The 19,371-nt window shown below is 41.8% G+C and overlaps 2 protein-coding genes across 2 annotated transcripts; both read right to left on the reverse strand.

The window, feature by feature from the left end:
* Positions 1 to 1,044: 1,044 nt before the first annotated feature.
* On the reverse strand, positions 1,045 to 3,466 carry LOC307030871 (uncharacterized protein; the record flags this gene model as incomplete). Its single annotated transcript, XM_079696250.1, has 4 exons — positions 2,155 to 3,466; positions 1,992 to 2,081; positions 1,596 to 1,784; positions 1,045 to 1,100 (listed from the first exon to the last, which is right to left on the reverse strand). The coding sequence occupies exons 1-4, from the start codon at positions 2,222 to 2,224 to the stop codon at positions 1,045 to 1,047; spliced, it is 405 nt and encodes a 134-aa protein (XP_079552376.1). The 5' UTR covers positions 2,225 to 3,466.
* A 139-nt stretch (positions 3,467 to 3,605) lies between these two features.
* Positions 3,606 to 17,031, reverse strand: LOC307030878 (uncharacterized protein). Its single transcript, XM_079696261.1, has 7 exons — positions 16,833 to 17,031; positions 16,671 to 16,760; positions 14,808 to 14,987; positions 13,429 to 13,533; positions 12,743 to 12,885; positions 9,020 to 9,123; positions 3,606 to 4,026 (listed from the first exon to the last, which is right to left on the reverse strand). Exons 1-7 carry the CDS (start codon positions 16,900 to 16,902, stop codon positions 3,873 to 3,875), a joined length of 846 nt encoding a protein of 281 aa, XP_079552387.1. The 5' UTR covers positions 16,903 to 17,031; the 3' UTR covers positions 3,606 to 3,872.
* Between the last annotated feature and the right edge of the window lie 2,340 nt (positions 17,032 to 19,371).

Raw genomic sequence — 19,371 nt, forward strand, 5'->3', positions numbered from 1 at the left:
TTATCTGAAAATGTATCTGGGACTTCCCCTGTTAATTGCAAGGACTATTGATAATTAACAGAGAGACCCTAGGGGCCTCTTCTTGGTATCTGCTAGGCAGAAGTCACTCAATGCAGAAATCACAAGTTTAACACATATTCTATATAAGGTGACATTAAAATGAATATACCAGATTGAACTTTCCTGCCCTAACACGTTACTTTAATACTTCAAATAATTCAAATAATCCTTCAATATCCAAATGAGTCTCTGGTGAAAGGGGCAGACACCCTACGTATAAATGCATCCTGTGTGTTCTGTTAACTCCCATTAGAGAAACATGTGAAACATTTAGAAAGGTCACAACATAAACCAGCGTCTGTATTTAAAACCAAAGTAAAGCCTTACGTCAGATTCAGTGGAGATCCATCCACCCATTTCCAGGTCCCCTCCTCTTCTGTGTCACTCAAACCAATCCAAGTTAGTTCCTCGATCATGCTAGTGATGAATTCCTGTTCACATATTAAAAATGCAGTTTACTGGGATGGACATCAACATTCAGATAACTTTTCTCTTTTTACTAGCTCAGAAATATGTAATTAACACCATTGTTGTGAAGTAATCATTATAGCTGATAGACACATTTGCTAGTATATGTACAATAAAAACATTGATTGATAAAAGCAGGAGTTATACAATCACAAGCAGCACACATTACCTGTTCTTCCTCACTGTCTATGATCACCAGATCTGCTCCTCTGGCTGTGCAGCTGTCTCTGCTTTGTTCCCAATAAGCTTTCTCAGTAGAGAAGAGATAAAAGGAACTACCAGACTTCCTCCATCCTTCAGGACACGTTTTATCTGTAAAAGTTGTAAGATCTTGTTGATTTACTGCTTTAACTGCTGGAATATGGAACTCTTGAGTGCATTAAATGTCACTTTTGTAATAATAATGAAAAAACATATTTATTAAGCATTTTTAGAGCGATCAAAAGAGATCACAAGTTTCATTGCAAAACAACTACTTCTCTTTGTTTGGGATTTAAATAACTGTTTCGATGTGATCTAGTCAGGCACCACAGCACTGAGACTGATCTTGTTAAAATCTTCAATGACATCCACTTAAACACAGACAGTGGAAACATCTCGGTGTTAGTTACTAGACCGACTGGAAAACTGGGTCTGACTTTCGGCAACAGTTCTAAATTGGTTTGAAACCTTGTTATCCTTTATTATTATTAAGCTGTACATATCTTGAACAAACTACCTCTAAGTTCTTCTTCCTATTGCTTATACTAAAAGTAATTTAGACAAGGAAAATGGCCATAAGCATAGTTTACAGAGAAGTATGAATATTGTGGTCTACACAAGTGTATGGGGCATGATGGTGGGTGAAGAAAAGTAAAACAAACTATAAATCAAATCACTAACAACTGAGTCATTAAAAACGAATTCTTGATTGTCATTAATGAAAAGCGACCTTCTGTAACTATTTTTTGAAAGGATCAATAGTCAGCCTTAGAATATCAATATCAAGGTATTTTGTAAAAAATACTATGATAATATTTATCTTACATACACCGCGCCCTATGCAAACCCCCACATGAAGCACTCACCCTTGTCCATCAAACTCTGAAGCCTGTCCACCTCTCTGGTCTTTTCAGTGAGGTTGGCCTTCAGCTGGTTGATCAGCTGATCGCTGGCCTGGAGACGCTCAGTCAGGTTGTCTCTCTCTTCAGTCACTGAGGACAGGTCTGCTTTGACAGTGGAGAGATCTGCAGCTGCACAATCTACTGAGTTATGGTCTGAAATGAAAATAGATATTTCTTAAATGACCTGATGCAATCATACTGACACAAACCAACATTTATGTTTTCCTAATTTGGCCCTAGGAGAAAAGTAGAAAAACGATAGATGTTTTGGTCAAATGTGCATCTTTCAGAAAAGAATATTGCTCTTGAAAATTACACGTTCAAAATGACATTATTAAATGTATGAAAAGACAGACTCACGGTGGACAGCGAGGCCGATGAGTCCAGCCAGCAGGAAAACACTCAGCAGCCCCAGACCGAGAACAGACGCTCTGAGAAATCTCCTGGGACCTGAACACAGAGAAGACAAGGGAGTGATACAGTAAATCCAAAATCCAGAGTGCACTCTGACTGACCCTCTTACCTTCTTGTTTTGCAGATGATCTTGAGCTTAGGGTTTGGATATCGTCAATATTGGCATAGATTTCCTCCATTGCTCATGGGACTGCCAACTCTTTCCTAGAAGGTCAGCTCTGCAGCAAGCGTCCTGAAGTATGTGACCGGATAAAGTGTGGTTGCTGGTTTGAATTTCTAAATGCTTACATACATACGCATCAGAGGGCGTGCCAAGCTACCAACAAACGCATCAGAGGGAAGTAGCGTGCCAAGCTACCAACACATGTAAATAAAATCCAATAAAAAAAAAAGGTTTTACATATGTATTTTTGATCCACACATATTTGTTTTCTGTTTTTGATTTGCTTTTGGGGGTGCTGTGGGGTAGCTTGACGTTTCATAGAGGGTGCTCAAACATTTAGGGTTTCCAATTAATGTACCGGTCGCTACAGTAGAATTTTCTACTGCAACACTCCCCACACGCACATACACAGTGCACTGTTACAATGAAGGCTTGATAATCAGCTCACAGCATTTAGGGCTAAGCAGGGGTAAAGTGCTATTTTAGGTGGTGTGTGGACCTAACATCTTGCAGGGAGGTCCGGGGGCATGCTACCCCTGGAAGATTTTTTTTAAATATTGGAGTCAAATGCCTCAATCTGGTGCACTTTGAGAGCAACATTAAAGGTCCCGTGTCATGGCCATTTCTACTGATCAGAATTCCATTGTTGAGATCTACTAGAATAGATTTACATTATGCAATTTTCCAAAATCACATTGGTTTCTCATACAGCATCTCTGTATAGTATGTGTATTCACTCTCTGTCCTAAACGCCTTGTTGGAGCTCCTGCCCCCCCCTCCCTATGAGCCCACTGTGCTCTGATGTGTGTTTATGTGTTACAACGGCGTTTGTTAACAACCAGAAAATGACACCAGTAATGACAAACAGATGAGAATGCTGCGTGGGGTCTGGGTGCCGTGTTGGCGGGACGTTGCGGGGCTCGCTGCTCTGCCCTTTGAGACTTGAGGAGCCAACAGTGTGAGCTGTATTACTGATGTAGTTTCCTGGTTGCTGGGTGGGGTCTGCGAGACAGCGAGACACCGCAAAACTCAGCCTGAGCACACACACGTGAGTGTGTGGTGAACTGTGAGTGGAGATCCACGAAGCTGCGGATGAGAAAAGATACAGCTGAGTCTCCTGGCGAAAATCCGCGGAGTATCGCGGCTAAGAAAAGATACGGCTGAGTGAGTGTGCGTGTGTGAGGAGCTCCACGGATTGGTCCATTTGGACCAATAGGTTCATTTTCTTTGTTGAGTTTTACTCGCTACAGGGTGTACTTTGAGGGTTTTTGACTCTGTAGACCGTTTACATGCAGAAAAAGCTACAGAACATACAAGGAGACGGGTAATAACCGGAAAAGCATGCATGGGACCTTTAAAAGATCTCATAATTAACCCATATGAAACAGAACTGTAAACAGATTTTGTATTTCTTTATGGATATTTCACAAATCACTTTACAACTCCTCAAAACATACATACTGTATATACTGTGCATATCTAGCATTCTCCCATATTCATAGGCAGGGGCAGCCAAACTAAATGCCACCAGCTTAAGGAAGTTAACATTCATACAGGATTAATCTGGGGTTAAGTGGGATACATTGACTTGAGGACGGCAGGAGCTGGGATCGGACCCACAACCTTCCAATGGGAAGAAAAACCCACTGCCTCACAGCCACAAGCTACAGTATTTTTTCACAGATCCATTGCAGAGGGGTAGTACACCGCAGATCATTCCAGTTGTTTTCACCATTCCAGTTATTTACAAGACATGCACAGTCCTCTTCACCCCACTTAGGATCACCATTCCCATTATCAGGTGGCTTTCCCCAGTACCTAGGAAGTCATACAAAAGTTAGTTTTTGAGGATACCTTCCCCCACCTTGAACTGCATGTATAAAATGCTTTTTACATATAGCATTCACCCATTTACACCCATGCTCAAAGAGACCAAAATCCCCACACATTTGGTTATGCCAATTGCTTGTGGGGTTCAATAGCACATCAACACAACATGTTAATTGTATGGGCTGGTCATCGAAACACAGACCTTCTGATTCCAATCAAGCAATCCACAGCTTCCACATGATGCCAAAACATAATAAATGCAGCTTTATGTATTTCTTGCAGGGGTGGGAATCACCAGGCTCCCCACGATACGATACAATACTATCGCGATACTTAAGCCATGATACGATAGTATTGCGATTCTTCAATATGCTAAGTATTGCGATACGATATATTAAGATATTGCAAATAACATGCGTGATATCCATGTCCGTCTTCCCTTTAAAAAATGTACTTGCAATATGAATAGTTTATGTAAATAACCTAATGTGTTCTTTGAACCTGAAAAGGAGATGATATTGTTTTTGTTGCTTTCATTGCAATTGTATACATGTCTTAATGTAACTTCCTGTTTTATATAGACATGCTTTTATTTTTAAGGCGACTTTGCGCTCTTAGCAGGAAGTTACTGTTCCCAAAGCAAAAACTTGACGTTGAAAAATAACGGAGATAAAGTACAGATATTAACGGAGATATCAACATTTAAATAAGACGATATCAACAGATACATTTTACATTTAAGTATTAGCACCCCCCGAAGAAACACAAGGTTAGTGTTAACTGTAGTTTGTGTCTTAATTTGTTTATGTGTATCAAGGGCGCCGGAAGCGGGGGGGCCAGGGGGCCATTGGCCCCCCCACTTTTCAGCCCTGCCCCACATTTTCGCAGCAGCAGATGCCACGTACAAATCCCTTTTCAATAATTCCCCTCTATTTTAAAGTCGCATCTAAAACACGATCTGATCTAGCTGTGTATATTTTGTTATCTTTGATTGTTATATTCAATCTCACTAGCTACAGGCATGTTTGAAGCTTGTAAAGGGAAGATGACAGCTCTCACTCACCACTCTGCTGTTCCTCAGCGCCGCTCCCCCTCCCTCCCGCTGAAATTATGAATGTAAGGTAAAGTAATCATAGATAACACGGCAGGGTCCGTTACAGTTTGTTTTTATCTGATTTCAAATAGGCCTAAGCAAATTCTTGGCTTTCAGAATATTAAACTTGTTTCGGCAAATTCAGATGATAAATAGGCCGACAAATTTGAAGCTTGTAACGGCATAATTACAAGCTGAGAACGGACTAATTTAACGTCACTGAAGGCATAACAACAGCCGGTGTTTCTCGTGAGTGTTTTCCCCAGGAAACAAACACAATACACACAAACGCAAAAATACAGAAACACACACGTATCGCGGCGCGGAACACTGTAAAAATCCTGTTTCAATAATTCCCCTCTACTCTAAAGTCACATCTAAAACGCGATCTGATCTAGCTGTGTATATTTTGTTATTTGTTATTGTTATATATATTCAATCTGAGTAGCTACACGCATTTTTTAAGCTTGTAAAGGGAAGACCACAGCTCGCCTCTCACTGCTCTGCTCTTCCACAGCGCTGCTCCCCCTCCCTCCCGCTGAAATTATGAATGTAAGGCACATAGTAATCATAGATAACACGGCAGGGTCCGTTAGTTTGTTTTCATCTGATTTCAAATAAACAAAGTCTTGGCTTTCAGAATATTAAAATTGTTTCGGCAAATTCAGATGATAAATACAGGTTTGAAGCTTGTAACGGCATAACAAGCGGAGAACGGAGTAACTTAACGTCCCAACAGGCATAACAACAGCCGGTGTTTCCCGTGAGTGCAGTAATCTAAACGAAAATATCTTCCCTCCGTAGTATTTTGATCATTTGCTCCGCTAATAATCAATCAGATTGATGGATTCCAGAGAAGAGAAAACTTTAAAGGCCTTTTTCTCAAAATGATGACTCTGTAACAGTCATTAGATAATGTGACATATTTTGCTTAATATTTGGAGTAGCCTACAAAAACAATCCTGATATCATTAAAAAGCTCGGAATCAAAATGTGTCTTCGGGTCAATGCGACTGATTTCGATGGAGCAGGTCATTTTGCATTAGGTCAAATAAAGCAGGCAGACATAACAGGAAGAATATGTACATTTTAACCCAATCAAATAGGACATTGTCACACCATTCAAATGTATCCATGTAAATTACAACCAATAAAAAAGCTTAGATTTTTTTATTTGTTACGTTGTTTACTTTATTTGTTACGTTGTTCTGTGTTTCAGCCGTTAACCTAGATAGAAAGAATATATAGCCTACACTTGCAAACATGTCAGAAGAACCAGCGCAGAAGAAAACTAAATACAGTCAATCTAAACTTACATTTAACAACTGGAAGGTCACATCCCTGACATCCACATCTCCGGAGCCTTGACCTTCTTCAAACAGCGAAGCCTGATGAACCCAAAAGCAGTAGCTCTGCGGCCGCAGAAACTGTCAAAACCGCCGCCGCCCCCACCGCCGCCGTTTTTGAACCGAAATAGGCTGGTTCCGACTGCATGGAGGTTTGTTGTCGGGACATTGAGGCGGGTAAAGCTGTACAGCTAACTATCGGAAAAAAGGAGACCGCTAGTAGATTATTTGGGCAAAGAGAAGGTACAACGCAGAATGGTACAAAATCAGAGAGTGGTTAATTATTTGCAAAACCACTAAAGTGATAAATTGCGATGTTAACAACCTCATGATAACCTCATTTTTTTTTATACTTAGGATCATACCTGCAGTCTAGAAAAAGGTAAATGTGTGCATTTTATTATAAAGTTGTGTATATTTACAGACTGTTGCAAAAACTAAGAAGCTTATAAACATCAGGTTTAAAACTAAAAGAGCTTTACAAAAAACACAATTAAAGATGTTTGGAGTTTTATTTGAGCTATTCATTTACATTTTTTGCCAAAGAGATGCTGATTTGAAACCGTTGTTAGGCCTACATATTACGGTATTTCCTGTTTCTGCCGGAGAGAGGGGAGTTTGTCCCAAAGCTTGCCGCTGTATTTACTCCCTCCATCTGACAGGAGGGAGCCTGTCACTCCGTCACGGAGGGGGAGTGTGTAGGGGTAGGGTGTAAGGCGTGGTTTGGGATTGGGCCATACAGTACACACACACTTTTGTTGGCCCCCCCACTTCTAAAATGAATCTGGCGCGCCTGATGTGTATTATAACTTTGCTAACTATTTGAAGTTCACTTGTTTAATGGTATTCTAAAGTAATGTTCATATGGATGTAGCTTAAATGTATTTGTTGTTTTGTGTAGCTCTTACGTTGGTTTTTGGAGTTTTCAATACATTTGAAATCATCAGTCAAGTGTACGACCATCTTTCCGAGGGATATACTACAGTTTATATAATAAAATATCGATACTTGGCGTCCGCATATCGATACAATATCGCCACACAAAGTATTGCGGTACTATGCTGTATCGATTATTTCCCCCACCCCTAATTTCTAGTAAAATGTACTTTGGATTTTTGGCATCCCACCAATTTTATTCCGAAGGTCAAATGTTCAATGCATGTTTCATGAATTTGTTGAAGTCCCCCACACTTCTGATCAGAGGTTGCGCTAGAGTTTTTCGCTGCCTGTCATTATGACGGACAGGATCGTAACATTTCCGTCAAAATCCATTATTACCCATCGGTCTGTACATAACTTTGACGGGGGGGGGGCGCACGCTCGTGAACTGTTACGCCCCGTCCACACAGCAGCTTTATAAAAATCTTCCAACGCTTCCAACGCTTTTCTGCCCATTGACTTTGAATGGGGGTGACGTCACCTTGCCTCGCTTTTCGCCGAACTGCATTGTGGGGAAGCAAAGCTAAGATTTCCAGGATTTTCAGGATTCAAAAGTTGAGCAATGTTCAACTTTTGAAGCTGAGCTGGAAGCGTCAGCCAATCAAATCCCGTTTATGCAAATCTGACAGTACAAGCGCTAGCCAATCAAACCGCGTGCAAGCTGGGAGAGCCAGACCGCAGTTCATTTCCTCATATTCCAAACGAGAAATTACGGTAGCAAATCACCCGGTTCTTTACGACCACAACTATTTACCGGGATACAAACCGGAGGAACCAGGCATGGAGGGAGGTGGCAGAGACAGTGGGTGAAACTGGTAGGTTTTCGCCTGTTTGGGGAGTTTATATATATATATATATTGCTCGCATTAATCCCCTGGGTTTTTTTTGCTTTGTATGTCGGGGGACGGGAGATTCATGTGATTGGTCGTTGGTCGCGTTGCTCGCAAAAATCCCCAAACTCTCAGACACGCCCAGCTCCAAGATTTTCAAGATTTTTTCAAAGCTGCTGTGTGGACGGGCCATTAGCGCCGTGTTATGTATGCCCACTGCACCTCGCGGGAGCGCGCCACAGCATAAAGCATAAACTCACAGACATTTCAATTATCTCTACGGCAAAGTTAGGTTTGGAAACTATATCATTTCCTTTTTGGCGGTCATCCATAACACGGCATAACACCGGAGCCCTGCTGCGGGGAAACTTTGGCGCTGTTCTGAGTTTGTTCTAATCCGTCAAAATGAAAGACTGCTTTCAGATTTTCCGTCATTGTTTAAAAAAAAACGTCATAGACGAAAAATATTTGGTTAACGCGACCTTTGCTTCTGATCTACTTTCACTGCCTGCTTTCCTCTATTTTGTGACAAATTGCTGATTCAAGAAAAAAAAGAAGCCGCCTCAGCACACCTCATTTGTATTAAGGCACCCCTTTCATTATTTTCTTAAATACAACAAAAACGTTGAATGGTTATGATCAGCAGTCTCTAGACTTGGGTTCCGTAAATTCCGAAAAGTATCAACAATGAATAATTATGTTTAGACAGTCATACAAAAAAGCCATGTAACGTGCAGCTATAGTATGCACCTATAATATCAACGATGCCTTACTTCTGAGTCAGTAGAGATCCATCAACCCATTTCCAGGTCCCCTCTTGGTCTATGTCATTCAACCCAATCCAAGTTGGTTCCTTGATAATGCTGGTCATGAACTTCTGTAAAAGAAAAATATTAATATAAAAAGTCCTGATGTCTTAGGCCCCGTCCACACGGAGACGATTTCAGTTGCATCCGCTAAAGTTCTTTATCGTATAGGCGGTTCGTCCACACGAAGCCGAAACGGAGCCGTGGCTTCGGAGCCCAAAACCGATACACTTTGAAAACGGCTCCCAAAGTGGGTAAGTCTGGAGACGAAACGCTTGCAGCTCCTTGTATACGCCCTATACGATCATTTCCTGAATCGATGACGCCATAGCCCCGCCTCTCCCCACCTCTCCTGCTCACCCCCGCGTCATTGCTGATGCGTTTCGCCAACAACAACAACAACAATGGCGGATCACATGGTTGCATTTGTGCTCCAGACGCTACTGACCATGATACAGATGTTAGTGAAAAATCTACAGCTCCTCTACCACAACCATCAGCAACAATAATAATATAATAATAATAATAGGGCGACTGTGGCTGTGAGGGAGTGTGGTCGTCTTTCAACCAGAAGGTTGTGGGTTCGATCCCAGTCCATGCAGTCAACATGTTGATGTATCCTTGGGCAAGATACTTAACCCTGAGTTGCTCCCGATGGCATGGCCAACGGTGTGTGAATGTGTGTGAATGTTAGGTCCTAGAGTAAGGTACACTGCTCTGTATGAATGGGTGTGAATGGGTGAATGACATGTAGTATGTAAAGCGCTTTGAGGGGTCTTAAAGACTGGATAAAGCGCTATATAAGTACAGTCCATTTACCATTTACCATAATAATCGTCATCGGTCTTATTCGCTGCTTTTGGTTTATTTTGTGGCGGAAGTACAGTTACAGGCCACTTACAGGCATATGTAGCTACTACAGTCTCTCCAGCGGTTTCGAGCGGTTTCGTTTGGACGGAAGACTTTTTTGAAAACGACTTCAGTTCGAAATCGGTTTCGTCTTGGTTTCGTCTCCGTGTGGACAGGGCCTTAGTCTTAAACATATTATAAATGAAGTTTACAGGGATGAACATCGACATTCGGATAACTATTCCCTTCTAACTAACTCAGACATAAGGCCCTAGCCAGCATGTTGATGTTTTTGTTATTATTCCTGATTTTATTTTGTTTCTCTCATTTCAGTTTCAGCTTTCTTGCCCTTGATTGAACTCCACCTGCTTCCCATCCCTAATTAGACTCACCTGTGCCCCATTATCATCCCTCCCCCTGTCTATTTAGTCTGCGTCAACATTCCCCTCAGTGCCAGTTCGTCTTTGTTATTCCTAGCGTTCCAGCAGTGTTTATTCCTACTAGTATCTTGATTCCACGTGTACCTGACCCAGCTTCGTGACCTGACCCTGTTCCTGCCTAATCCTCGTCTGCTTTGATTGCCTTACTGACTGATCTCCCGTGTACCGAGTCTCTGCTATAAAGACCTTTTTGCAAACCTAAGCCTCTGTCCCTGAGTCGTGCTATTGTGGAGTCTATTTGTATATAACATTAGAAAGACTGATTCTTATTATTACATTATAAGCTTATTGTGCTCATTTTATGTTGATGTGACTTTGGAATAAATAGACAAAATCACCAATCCCAAGGTTTGATGGATGGTATAGGAAATGAAGGGAAAAGTCACATAAGAAAGTTTTGGCCTGCTATACAGAGTTGCAAGGTTAGGTGCAGACACTGGAAGAATACAAAGAGTTATTCATAAACAGGACATTGCTCCGGCCTTGAGTTGTATGGGAGCCTCGCACCCACGCATAGCTAGGAAGCAGTGGAGGATTCCACTAAATGCCTGCAAAGCAGCTTTAGCAAAAACAAATTACTAGGATAGCGGATATTATAGGGAGGGACTTTGCCGGCCGGCCGAATGCTGATTGGAAAGTCGTGTTGCCAAGAGACCTTATCTGAGTCTGTGCACCAACAAGAGAGAGCCAAAGTCTAAACCAAGGTTACTCTCCATCTAGTCTCAACCAATCATAAATGTACGGGCAACGCCCTGTGAGATAAAATGTATTGTCGCACAAGGTTCGGGGCTCTTTCCGGAAAAAGTGGTAACAGATTACAGCTTTGCTGCCTGTGATTTCTATGACGTGACGGAGTCCTTGGCCAAGTGAATATATATATTTTGCTCTCTTATAATAAATACTACAATTTAGAAGTTGTCTGTCTTTCCTGGAATTTTGAACACAACACTATTGAGCAGGGACGTGCACAGACATTTCGAGGGGCTATTGCTCTAAACTAGAAAAAGGGACTCCCCCCACCCCCTCGAAAACGTAAGAACCTTTTATAAAAAAATGAAAACCAGGGACCTTTTTTTGTATTGCGTTCCATATCTCATTAACATATCTAATGTTGGTAACTATTAAAGACAAAATGCGGACAATTCTGTTTTAATGTAGTTTGACCATTGTAACGGCTGGGCCTTAACTAAACTCACTAATTGATTAAACCAGTTCAATACACATTATTCTTATTCTTGTCATTCTTTATGAGCGCAGTAATGGTAAGGTATCTAATTACTTATTTATTTAGTATTCCATAACTTAATAACAGAGATGGTCAAACTTAAGTTGAGACATGGCAGAAATCCTACAATGAAGCGGGACAGTGAAGTCTTCTCCCATATGTGAGAGAGGGCGATCAAGAAAAGAGAGAGAGCGGTGAGGGAGTTTATGGAGTAGATGAAAAGACACAGAAAGACAGAAGCACAATAACAAGTATATTTAGGTGTTTTTTTTGTAAATAAACGACGGTGTCAAGAGGAAGTAAAGTCCCCTGGTTTGTCCCCTATACTCTAACTGCCATGAGAAAACTCAAAATCAATAAAAGCATATTTAAAAACGGGGACATTTCCGGGGACAGATTGACCCGGGGATTGGCCACCAAAGCCAGGCAGGCACATGATCACCATAGCCATATGAGGCCGGACCGGACACGGAGGGCTTTCCTTTGCTTTCAGCTGTCAGATTGTAAACAAAGTCACGTGACTGGGGGAAGATGACAGCACTGACAAGGTGTGTTTTATCGCAGTGAGACTCTAAAATACTAATTGTGGGCTTATCATGTTTATTCGGCCAAAACAGAAAAAAAAGACTTTCGCTCTCTCCAGAGGGGCAGGTCAGTCAAAAAGTTCAAAAGGGCTGTTGCCCGGGCAACATTAGCCCGTACCTGTGCACGCCCCTGCTCTTGAGTCCTCTACTGGTGTTCATTTAGTCGTTACACATAAATCATACATTTAATTTTTGTAATCTAATCTAAATGATACGTATGAAAGATACACATACTGTAAAAGCATGCAATAAAAACACAATTGAACGCAGTGTAGTACAAAGGGGTGTGGTCAACTTTTGGGAACATTTGTACTTAAACACTAAAGTATTAGCATCAAAATAAACTTGAAGTATCAAAAGTAAAATAACTCATTGTGCATAAAAGCCAGTAATGATAAAACACAACTGTGAAGTAGATAAGTAATAAATAGGCGAAATTATAATGTTAAAACCACCATATAAAAAATATAAAATCAAAGTTTTGTTAATTTTTATTATTTAATATGTACATTGGCACCTATTAAACAACCTTTATATTTTGATTCTGATTCAGATAAGTAAAACAATAAATTGATAAAGCATGACACATTACCTGTTCTTCATTACTGTCTACGATCACCAGATCCGCTCCGCTGGCTCTGCAGTTTTGTCTGCTTTGTTCCCAAGAAGCTTTCTCCGTAGAGAAGAGATAACAGACGCAACTGACCATCCTCCATCCTGCAGGACAAGTTTTCTCTGCAAAAAAAGACAAGACTTATTACCTTCTTTTGAGTTGTAAGATTTAGTTGACTCCTTGCTGAAATATTCAACTCTTGAGAGCATTCCTGTCCCTTGTGTGATTTAGAAAAATACATATACAATAAGCATCGTTGATGGTAGCCAAGATCTATTCTGATAGATCGGTATCATTGCATGGGACAAAGGGTAAAACTTCTCTCACTCTGCATACTTTTAAGAGTCTGTTATGATTCCTTACACAGTACTTACTATAAGTCCAATTGCTTAAAAAATGAAATAAAAAAATACTGCAATAAAGGCGGTCATTTTGACTGAAATGACATCAAAAAAGGAAAATGATGAAAAAAAAACATTCCTGGGAAATGTATCTTTTAGATCACCAAATAAATAATAATAATACACTTTATTGATATAGCACCTTTCAAAACATGGTTACAAAGTGCTCTAACATAAAAATACACAGTGAGAAAGATAATTAAACAACAGCATCTAAACATAAAAACACAGAGTAAAACACATAGAAAATAGAAAAGCACTCACTCTGTTTGGACAAACTCTGAAGCCTGTCCACCTCTCTGGTATTTTCGGTGATGTTGGCCTTCAGTCGCTCTCTCTCTTCAGTCAAAAGATGTACTGAGTCTTGGTCTGAAAACAGGAGACATGTCAACATTTTCCTGATTTAGCTCTAAGATAAATAAATGGTAAAATAAATAGGAGGGGGCCTGAAGTTGCAAACAACTGCTGGCATACACTCCAGCTATGATAAAATATAATTCAAAACTTCCCTCCAGCGTCTTTTCAAGGCTTTTAATGACTCCTCACACTCTACTATACATTCAGGTACTTAATAAATCAGATGACTAATTACTGCAATATTATTGGTAATTAGTGCGAATCTTTATTCTTATTATTTCAGTCAATACTTTGGCTCTCCATAACTTCAGCTTATTTTCAGCTATAGAAACCATTCAAATGTTAAACTATTCAGCCTTTTCAGGAATTGATGGGAAACCTTCAACTTTTAAAAAATATTTTATGCTTTTTGAAATATTCAGCTTTTTTAACTCTTTTTTTAACATTGAAGTCAATGGGAGATGCTTTCAAATCCTCTTTCCTACACCTTGGGCCAAATGCTTCTCCTTCCACATAGTTTCTGCTAGACACTTCTTTTTTGATATCTTTTACACTTTTTGAGATATTGAACTTAGTTTGGAGCTTAGCAGAGAGGCCTTTTTCAGATTTTAATATAATATTAATACTCCTCAGACATATTTTTTCATGAAAAATGTAGGAAAACCTCTCCTAGGTTGGAAAATAAAAAAAATTAAGAAAACAAAATTAAACAAAATGCCTCTTGAGGGCATGAAGGGACAAAAAGTCCACCTAGCTCCCAATTGATTCCCATGTTAAATTGTTCCGGATCTTTCTTCAGAGCAGAGACAAGTTCACAAGATAAACTGCACCCATCTCCACATTTCACACACAAAACCAAAAAATAAATTAATATATTGTTCACCGAACTCCACTGCAGTGACTTTTTTATTTACTTTAATAAATATGAGTTTGTTCTCACTGAATTCACTCTCCTTTGTTGTGGCCTGCGAGCCGGTCATAACATGACTTTAAAAAAATACCTGGGCAGCTTAGAGGTCTAAGCATTGGTTTAAGGGCCCAGGGTTCGACACCAGATTAACATCTTTTGTCTTCGACCTTTTTAAATTTACATTATATCTTTGTTCAATCACATTATAACATTTAAAATGCCATTCTCTGGTACGCTCATGTTATTTTATCAAAGCAGCAATCGCCAACCTTAGAGTATCGATGCAATATTGAGGTATTTGCTCAGAAATATCAGGACAATTGATATAATCCATATTGCCCAGCCCTGTGCAAAACCGTCACAGAAAAGCACTCACTCTGTTTGGACAAACTCTGAAGCCTGTCCACCTCTCTGGTCTTTTCAGTGAGGTTGGCCTTCAGTCCGTCTCTCTCTTCAGTCACTGAGGACAGCAGCTGATCGCTGGCCTGGAGACGCTCAGTCAGGTTTGCTTTGACAGCGGAGAGATCTGCAGCTGCACCACCTACTGAGTTATGGTCTGGAATGAAAATAGATGTTTAAACAGAAATTACTTTATGCAATCATACTAACACAAACCAAAGTCAATGTTATCTAATTTCGCCCTAGGAGAAAAATAGAAAACCAATAGATGTTTTGGTCAAATGTGCATCTTTCAGAGCTAGGGTTGCAAAATTCCGGGAATTTTCAAAGATGGAAAGTTTCCATGGGAATTAACGTGAATTTATGGGAATAAACTGGGAATTTTCTAAATTGAAGGTTGGCCCTTCATAGGGAACTTACATATAGTTGGGGAAAGTATATTTTAGCATAATCTTGACTAAAACAAACAGATGCCATTCAAGTACACTTGAATATCCATGCCATAGCTCACTGCTTACTGCATGGCTATTGAGACCACACCCCTTACAGCAGTGACCACCAACTGGCGGCCCGCGGGCCACATCCGGCCCGCCAGACATTCTCATCCGGCCCGCACGACGGGGGTGACAGTGGCGTTGGCGGAGTGGTTACTGCGTTCGCCCCCGACCCATGTTTTTTTTAACAACGTCTCGTGAGTAAGGTGCAGTACCGGAGTCCAACAGAGAGGCAGCAGCTGCGGGACAGTAGACTGCGTACTTCGAAACCTTCCCTGCCTTGAAGAAGAAGTGATCCTTCGTTGTGAAAAGTCTGGTTAATGCGCTCCGCACCAAAGCAGTAGCCCCGCTGCGACAGAGTCCAACAGAGAGGCAGGAGCTGCGGGACAGTAGCCTAGAAGCAGGGTTGGGTTGTAACGAAATATATGTAACGGCGTTATGTAATCAGAATACAAAAATCAAGTAGGCTAACTGTATTCAGCTGGCGTTACATTTGAAAAACGAGTAACCTGATAACAGTTACTTTTGTAAACCTGAAGTGAATACATTTTGGAATACTTATTGGAATTATTGGTGGAAAAGTTTCCTCACAAAATGTAATATTCATTACCGGCAGAACTGTGTGCACACTGCACAGCGCTGCAGCATGTCTGTGAGCAAGAGAGAGATGCAGCGTGTCTGTGAGGCCCCGCCCCGCACGCAGATGAGAGAGAGAGATCTCTTTTAAAATATATTGAAAGTTAGAAACGGAGATGGATAGATAAAATGTGCAAGATAACGTTTATGTAGCATTTATTTATTGTCGAAATGATGACATCTCATAACGGGATCAAATCAAAGTGAATGGCCTGCTGCTGCTGAATGCATGGGCCAAGTGACTGGAAAAAGTTTTAAAAGTTATTACATCGTTTCAGATAATAAATAATAATGATAATTCATTCTATTTAGGGGCGCCTTTCAAAGCACCCAAGGACATCTTACAATTCATAACATATTCCAAGGAAAGATTTTAAGACAGTACAAAGAATGCAGTTGATGTTTTTTATGCGGGGTGCAGATGAGAGAGCTGTCCAGAATGACACCAAGATGTTGTTTTTGAGTTTTTGATAAACCATTAACCATTAATTTTTTTATTATTTAAATCTGTTGAAATGTCATGTTTTCTGTTTAATTTTGCATCGAATATATCAAAAATTCCCCAGCTTAACTTCCCATGGAAACTTTCCGGAAATGTATCGGCCCCTTTGCAACCCTCTTCAGAGCAGAATATTGCTCCTTAAAATCACACGCTGAAAACGACTTATAAAACGAATATTATATATATATATATTCAAATAAAGACTCACAGTGGACAGCGAGGCCGATGAGTCCAGCCAGCAGGAAAACAACCAGCAGCCCCAGACCGAGAACAGACGCTGGGGGAAATCTCCTAGGACCTGAACACAGAGAAAACCAGTGAGTATAATTAATCCAAAATCCACAGCTCACTCCGTCTGACTGACCCTTACCTTCTTGTTTTGTTGATGATCTTGAGCTTAGGGGTTTGACATCGTCAAGGTTGAAATAGATTTCCTCCATCGCTCATGGGAATGTCAAGTGTTGAAGTAAGTGACTGAGGAAAGTGTGTTGGTTGGTTTCAATTTCTAAAGAAATGGTCTTTTGAGGAAGTCACAACTCTCAAGTCTTAAGAGTAGTTTCATTGCTGTGTCAAATAATTATCTTTCTAAAAAAACAATACAAATATAAGGAAATGCCATTTTTTTCTAACGCTAAGAGTCAAGACAAATTCAAATAAGCTTTATTGACATTACCATGATTAAAACAAAGTATTCTTGAGCAAGTGCAATGGAGAGGACACTTCATCGCGGCGGCGTAAAAACGCCATGGAAACAACACGGCAGAGCGACAGTCTACGGGTTATAAGCTCCAGTCAGATTGGCGTAAGACGAAGCGCCACAGGTCCTCTGCGTCGGTGGGAGGGGTCATCGTGCCCCAATGGTCATCAACCGCCTGCCTCAAGCCAGGCGGCCCCTGGCCAGTTAGGTTCTGACCCGCCACGTCTATTGCTACGATGGGGTGGTCGCAGCAACCATGGACGTTAAAATCTCACCTACCAATCAAAGAAAAACTCCAAACCGTAATAAAGAGCGGTATTCAAATTTTAATTTAAATGTACATCTCCGGCTGGGAAGCTGGAATGTTCGTACCATGTTTCCGGGATTCACTACGGATCCAGACTGCAACGTACAAAGACAAGGTGCAACACACAAAACAGCACTGATCGACCGGGAGCTGGCCAAGCTTGCAGTCGACGTTGCCGCGCTACAGGAAACCAGACTAGCCGATTCTGGTTCTATCAAAGAGCAAAACTACACTTTCTTCTGGATGGGAAAAGCCAAAGATGAACACCGCACACACGGCGTAGGCTTTGTAGTGTCCAACAAGCTGGTGAAAGAGTTTGACACCCCTGTCTGTGTGTCAGAAAGAATAATTTCCCTGACGCTCAAGCAATCTGCCAGCCCAATACATCTGATATGTGCCTACGCCCCCACACTGCCGAGTGAAGCTGCGGTTAAGGGCCAGTTCTACGACAGCCTGGCTGGCGTCTTGAACAAGATTCCCCCTGAGGACTGCGTGATGCTTCTCGGCGATTTCAATGCTCGTGTCGGCGCCGATTATCTAGCATGGCCGGATGCAATCGGTCACTTTGGTGTTGGGAAAATCAACGAAAACGGACAGCGAGTTCTCGAGCTGTGCAGTCAACATGGGCTCTGCATCGCAAACACTTGGTTCCAGCAGAAGCAACGTCGGCGGGTGACATGGATGCATCCACGGTCCAAGCACTGGCACCAGCTAGACTTAGCTTTGGTCAGAAGACGTGACATTGGCCTATTCAGATGCTCCAGAACTTACCACACTGCTGATGGTGATAACGACCACTCGCTTGTTCTAACCCAGATGAACATGACTAAACGAAAACCTACCCCAAGACAAAAAGAGAAGCCGCGCCTAAACACCGCAAGAATGAAATGCGCAGAAAATGTCATGGCATTCCGGAAGTCGTTTGCAAAGAAGATGGCTGCAAGCAGTACCGGCACAGGACCAGAAGAGAACTGGCAGAGCCTGCGAGCTGCTACGCATGACGCGGCTACTGAATCTTTTGGCACGAAAAGGCCGCCGCAAGAAGACTGGATGGCCGAAAATGCTGTAGTCCTGGAACCGCTGTTCTCTGCCAAGAACAAGGCGCACAAAGTCTACAAGCAACGGGCAACACGGAGTTCTCTCACTGCACTCAAGGATGCGCAGCGTGAACTTCCGAGGACAGCTTGATCCTGTGCTAACCAGTACTGGAACAAGCTCTGCGATGACATCCAACAGGCTTCAGACACTGGTAACCTGCGGGAACTGTACAGGGGCCTGAACAAGGCTATTGGGCCGAGAGCAAAGAAGGTTTGTCCGCTGAAGTCTGCAGAAGGAGCACTGATCACTGACACAGGGCAACAGATGTCACGATGGGTTGAGCACTACTCAGAGCTCTATGGCAAACAAAGGAGCATCAGCCACGTGGCTTTGGCCTCAACACCCAGCTTTGACATCAATGCTGAGCTGGACAACTTGCCAACCATGGAAGAGCTAGTGAACGCGCTAAAGCACACTGCTGAGGGCAAAGCTGCGGGCACGGACGGCATCCCGGCTGATCTCCTCAAATGTGACAGCTGCTTAATGCCGCACATGCAAAAGCTGCTCTGTCAATGCTGGCAAGCGGGCGCTTTCCCATCGGACATGAAGGACGCCAAGATAATCACGCTTTACAAGAACAAAGGCAACAAAGGGGACTGTAACAACTACCGTGGCATTTCGCTACTGAGCGTGCTTGGCAAGGTCTTTTCCAGAATTCTGCTGGTGCGGCTCCAGAAACTGGCCGCTCGCGTATACCCAGAGTCACAGTGTGGGTTTCGAAGTGGCCGATCAACAACAGACATGGTCTTCACGGTGCGCCGGGTGCAAGAAAAGTGCAGAGAGCAAAACAAACCACTGCACATGGCG

The sequence above is a fragment of the Notothenia rossii genome (assembly GCF_949606895.1).
Source record: "Notothenia rossii genome assembly, contig: SUPER_2_unloc_2, whole genome shotgun sequence".
Taxonomy (NCBI): Eukaryota; Metazoa; Chordata; class Actinopteri; order Perciformes; family Nototheniidae; genus Notothenia; species Notothenia rossii.

What these genes read in the sequence shown, in the direction of transcription:
- LOC307030878 (XM_079696261.1), bottom strand. Translation starts at nt 16,902, where the DNA reads ATGGAGGAAATCTATTTCAACCTTGACGATGTCAAACCCCTAAGCTCA. An exon ending in ATCATCAACAAAACAAGAAG is followed by an intron (nt 16,761 to 16,832) that starts GTAAGGGTCAGT and finishes CTCTGTGTTCAG; the next exon opens with GTCCTAGGAGATTTCCCCCA. An exon ending in CATCGGCCTCGCTGTCCACT is followed by an intron (nt 14,988 to 16,670) that starts GTGAGTCTTTAT and finishes TTTTCATTCCAG; the next exon opens with ACCATAACTCAGTAGGTGGT.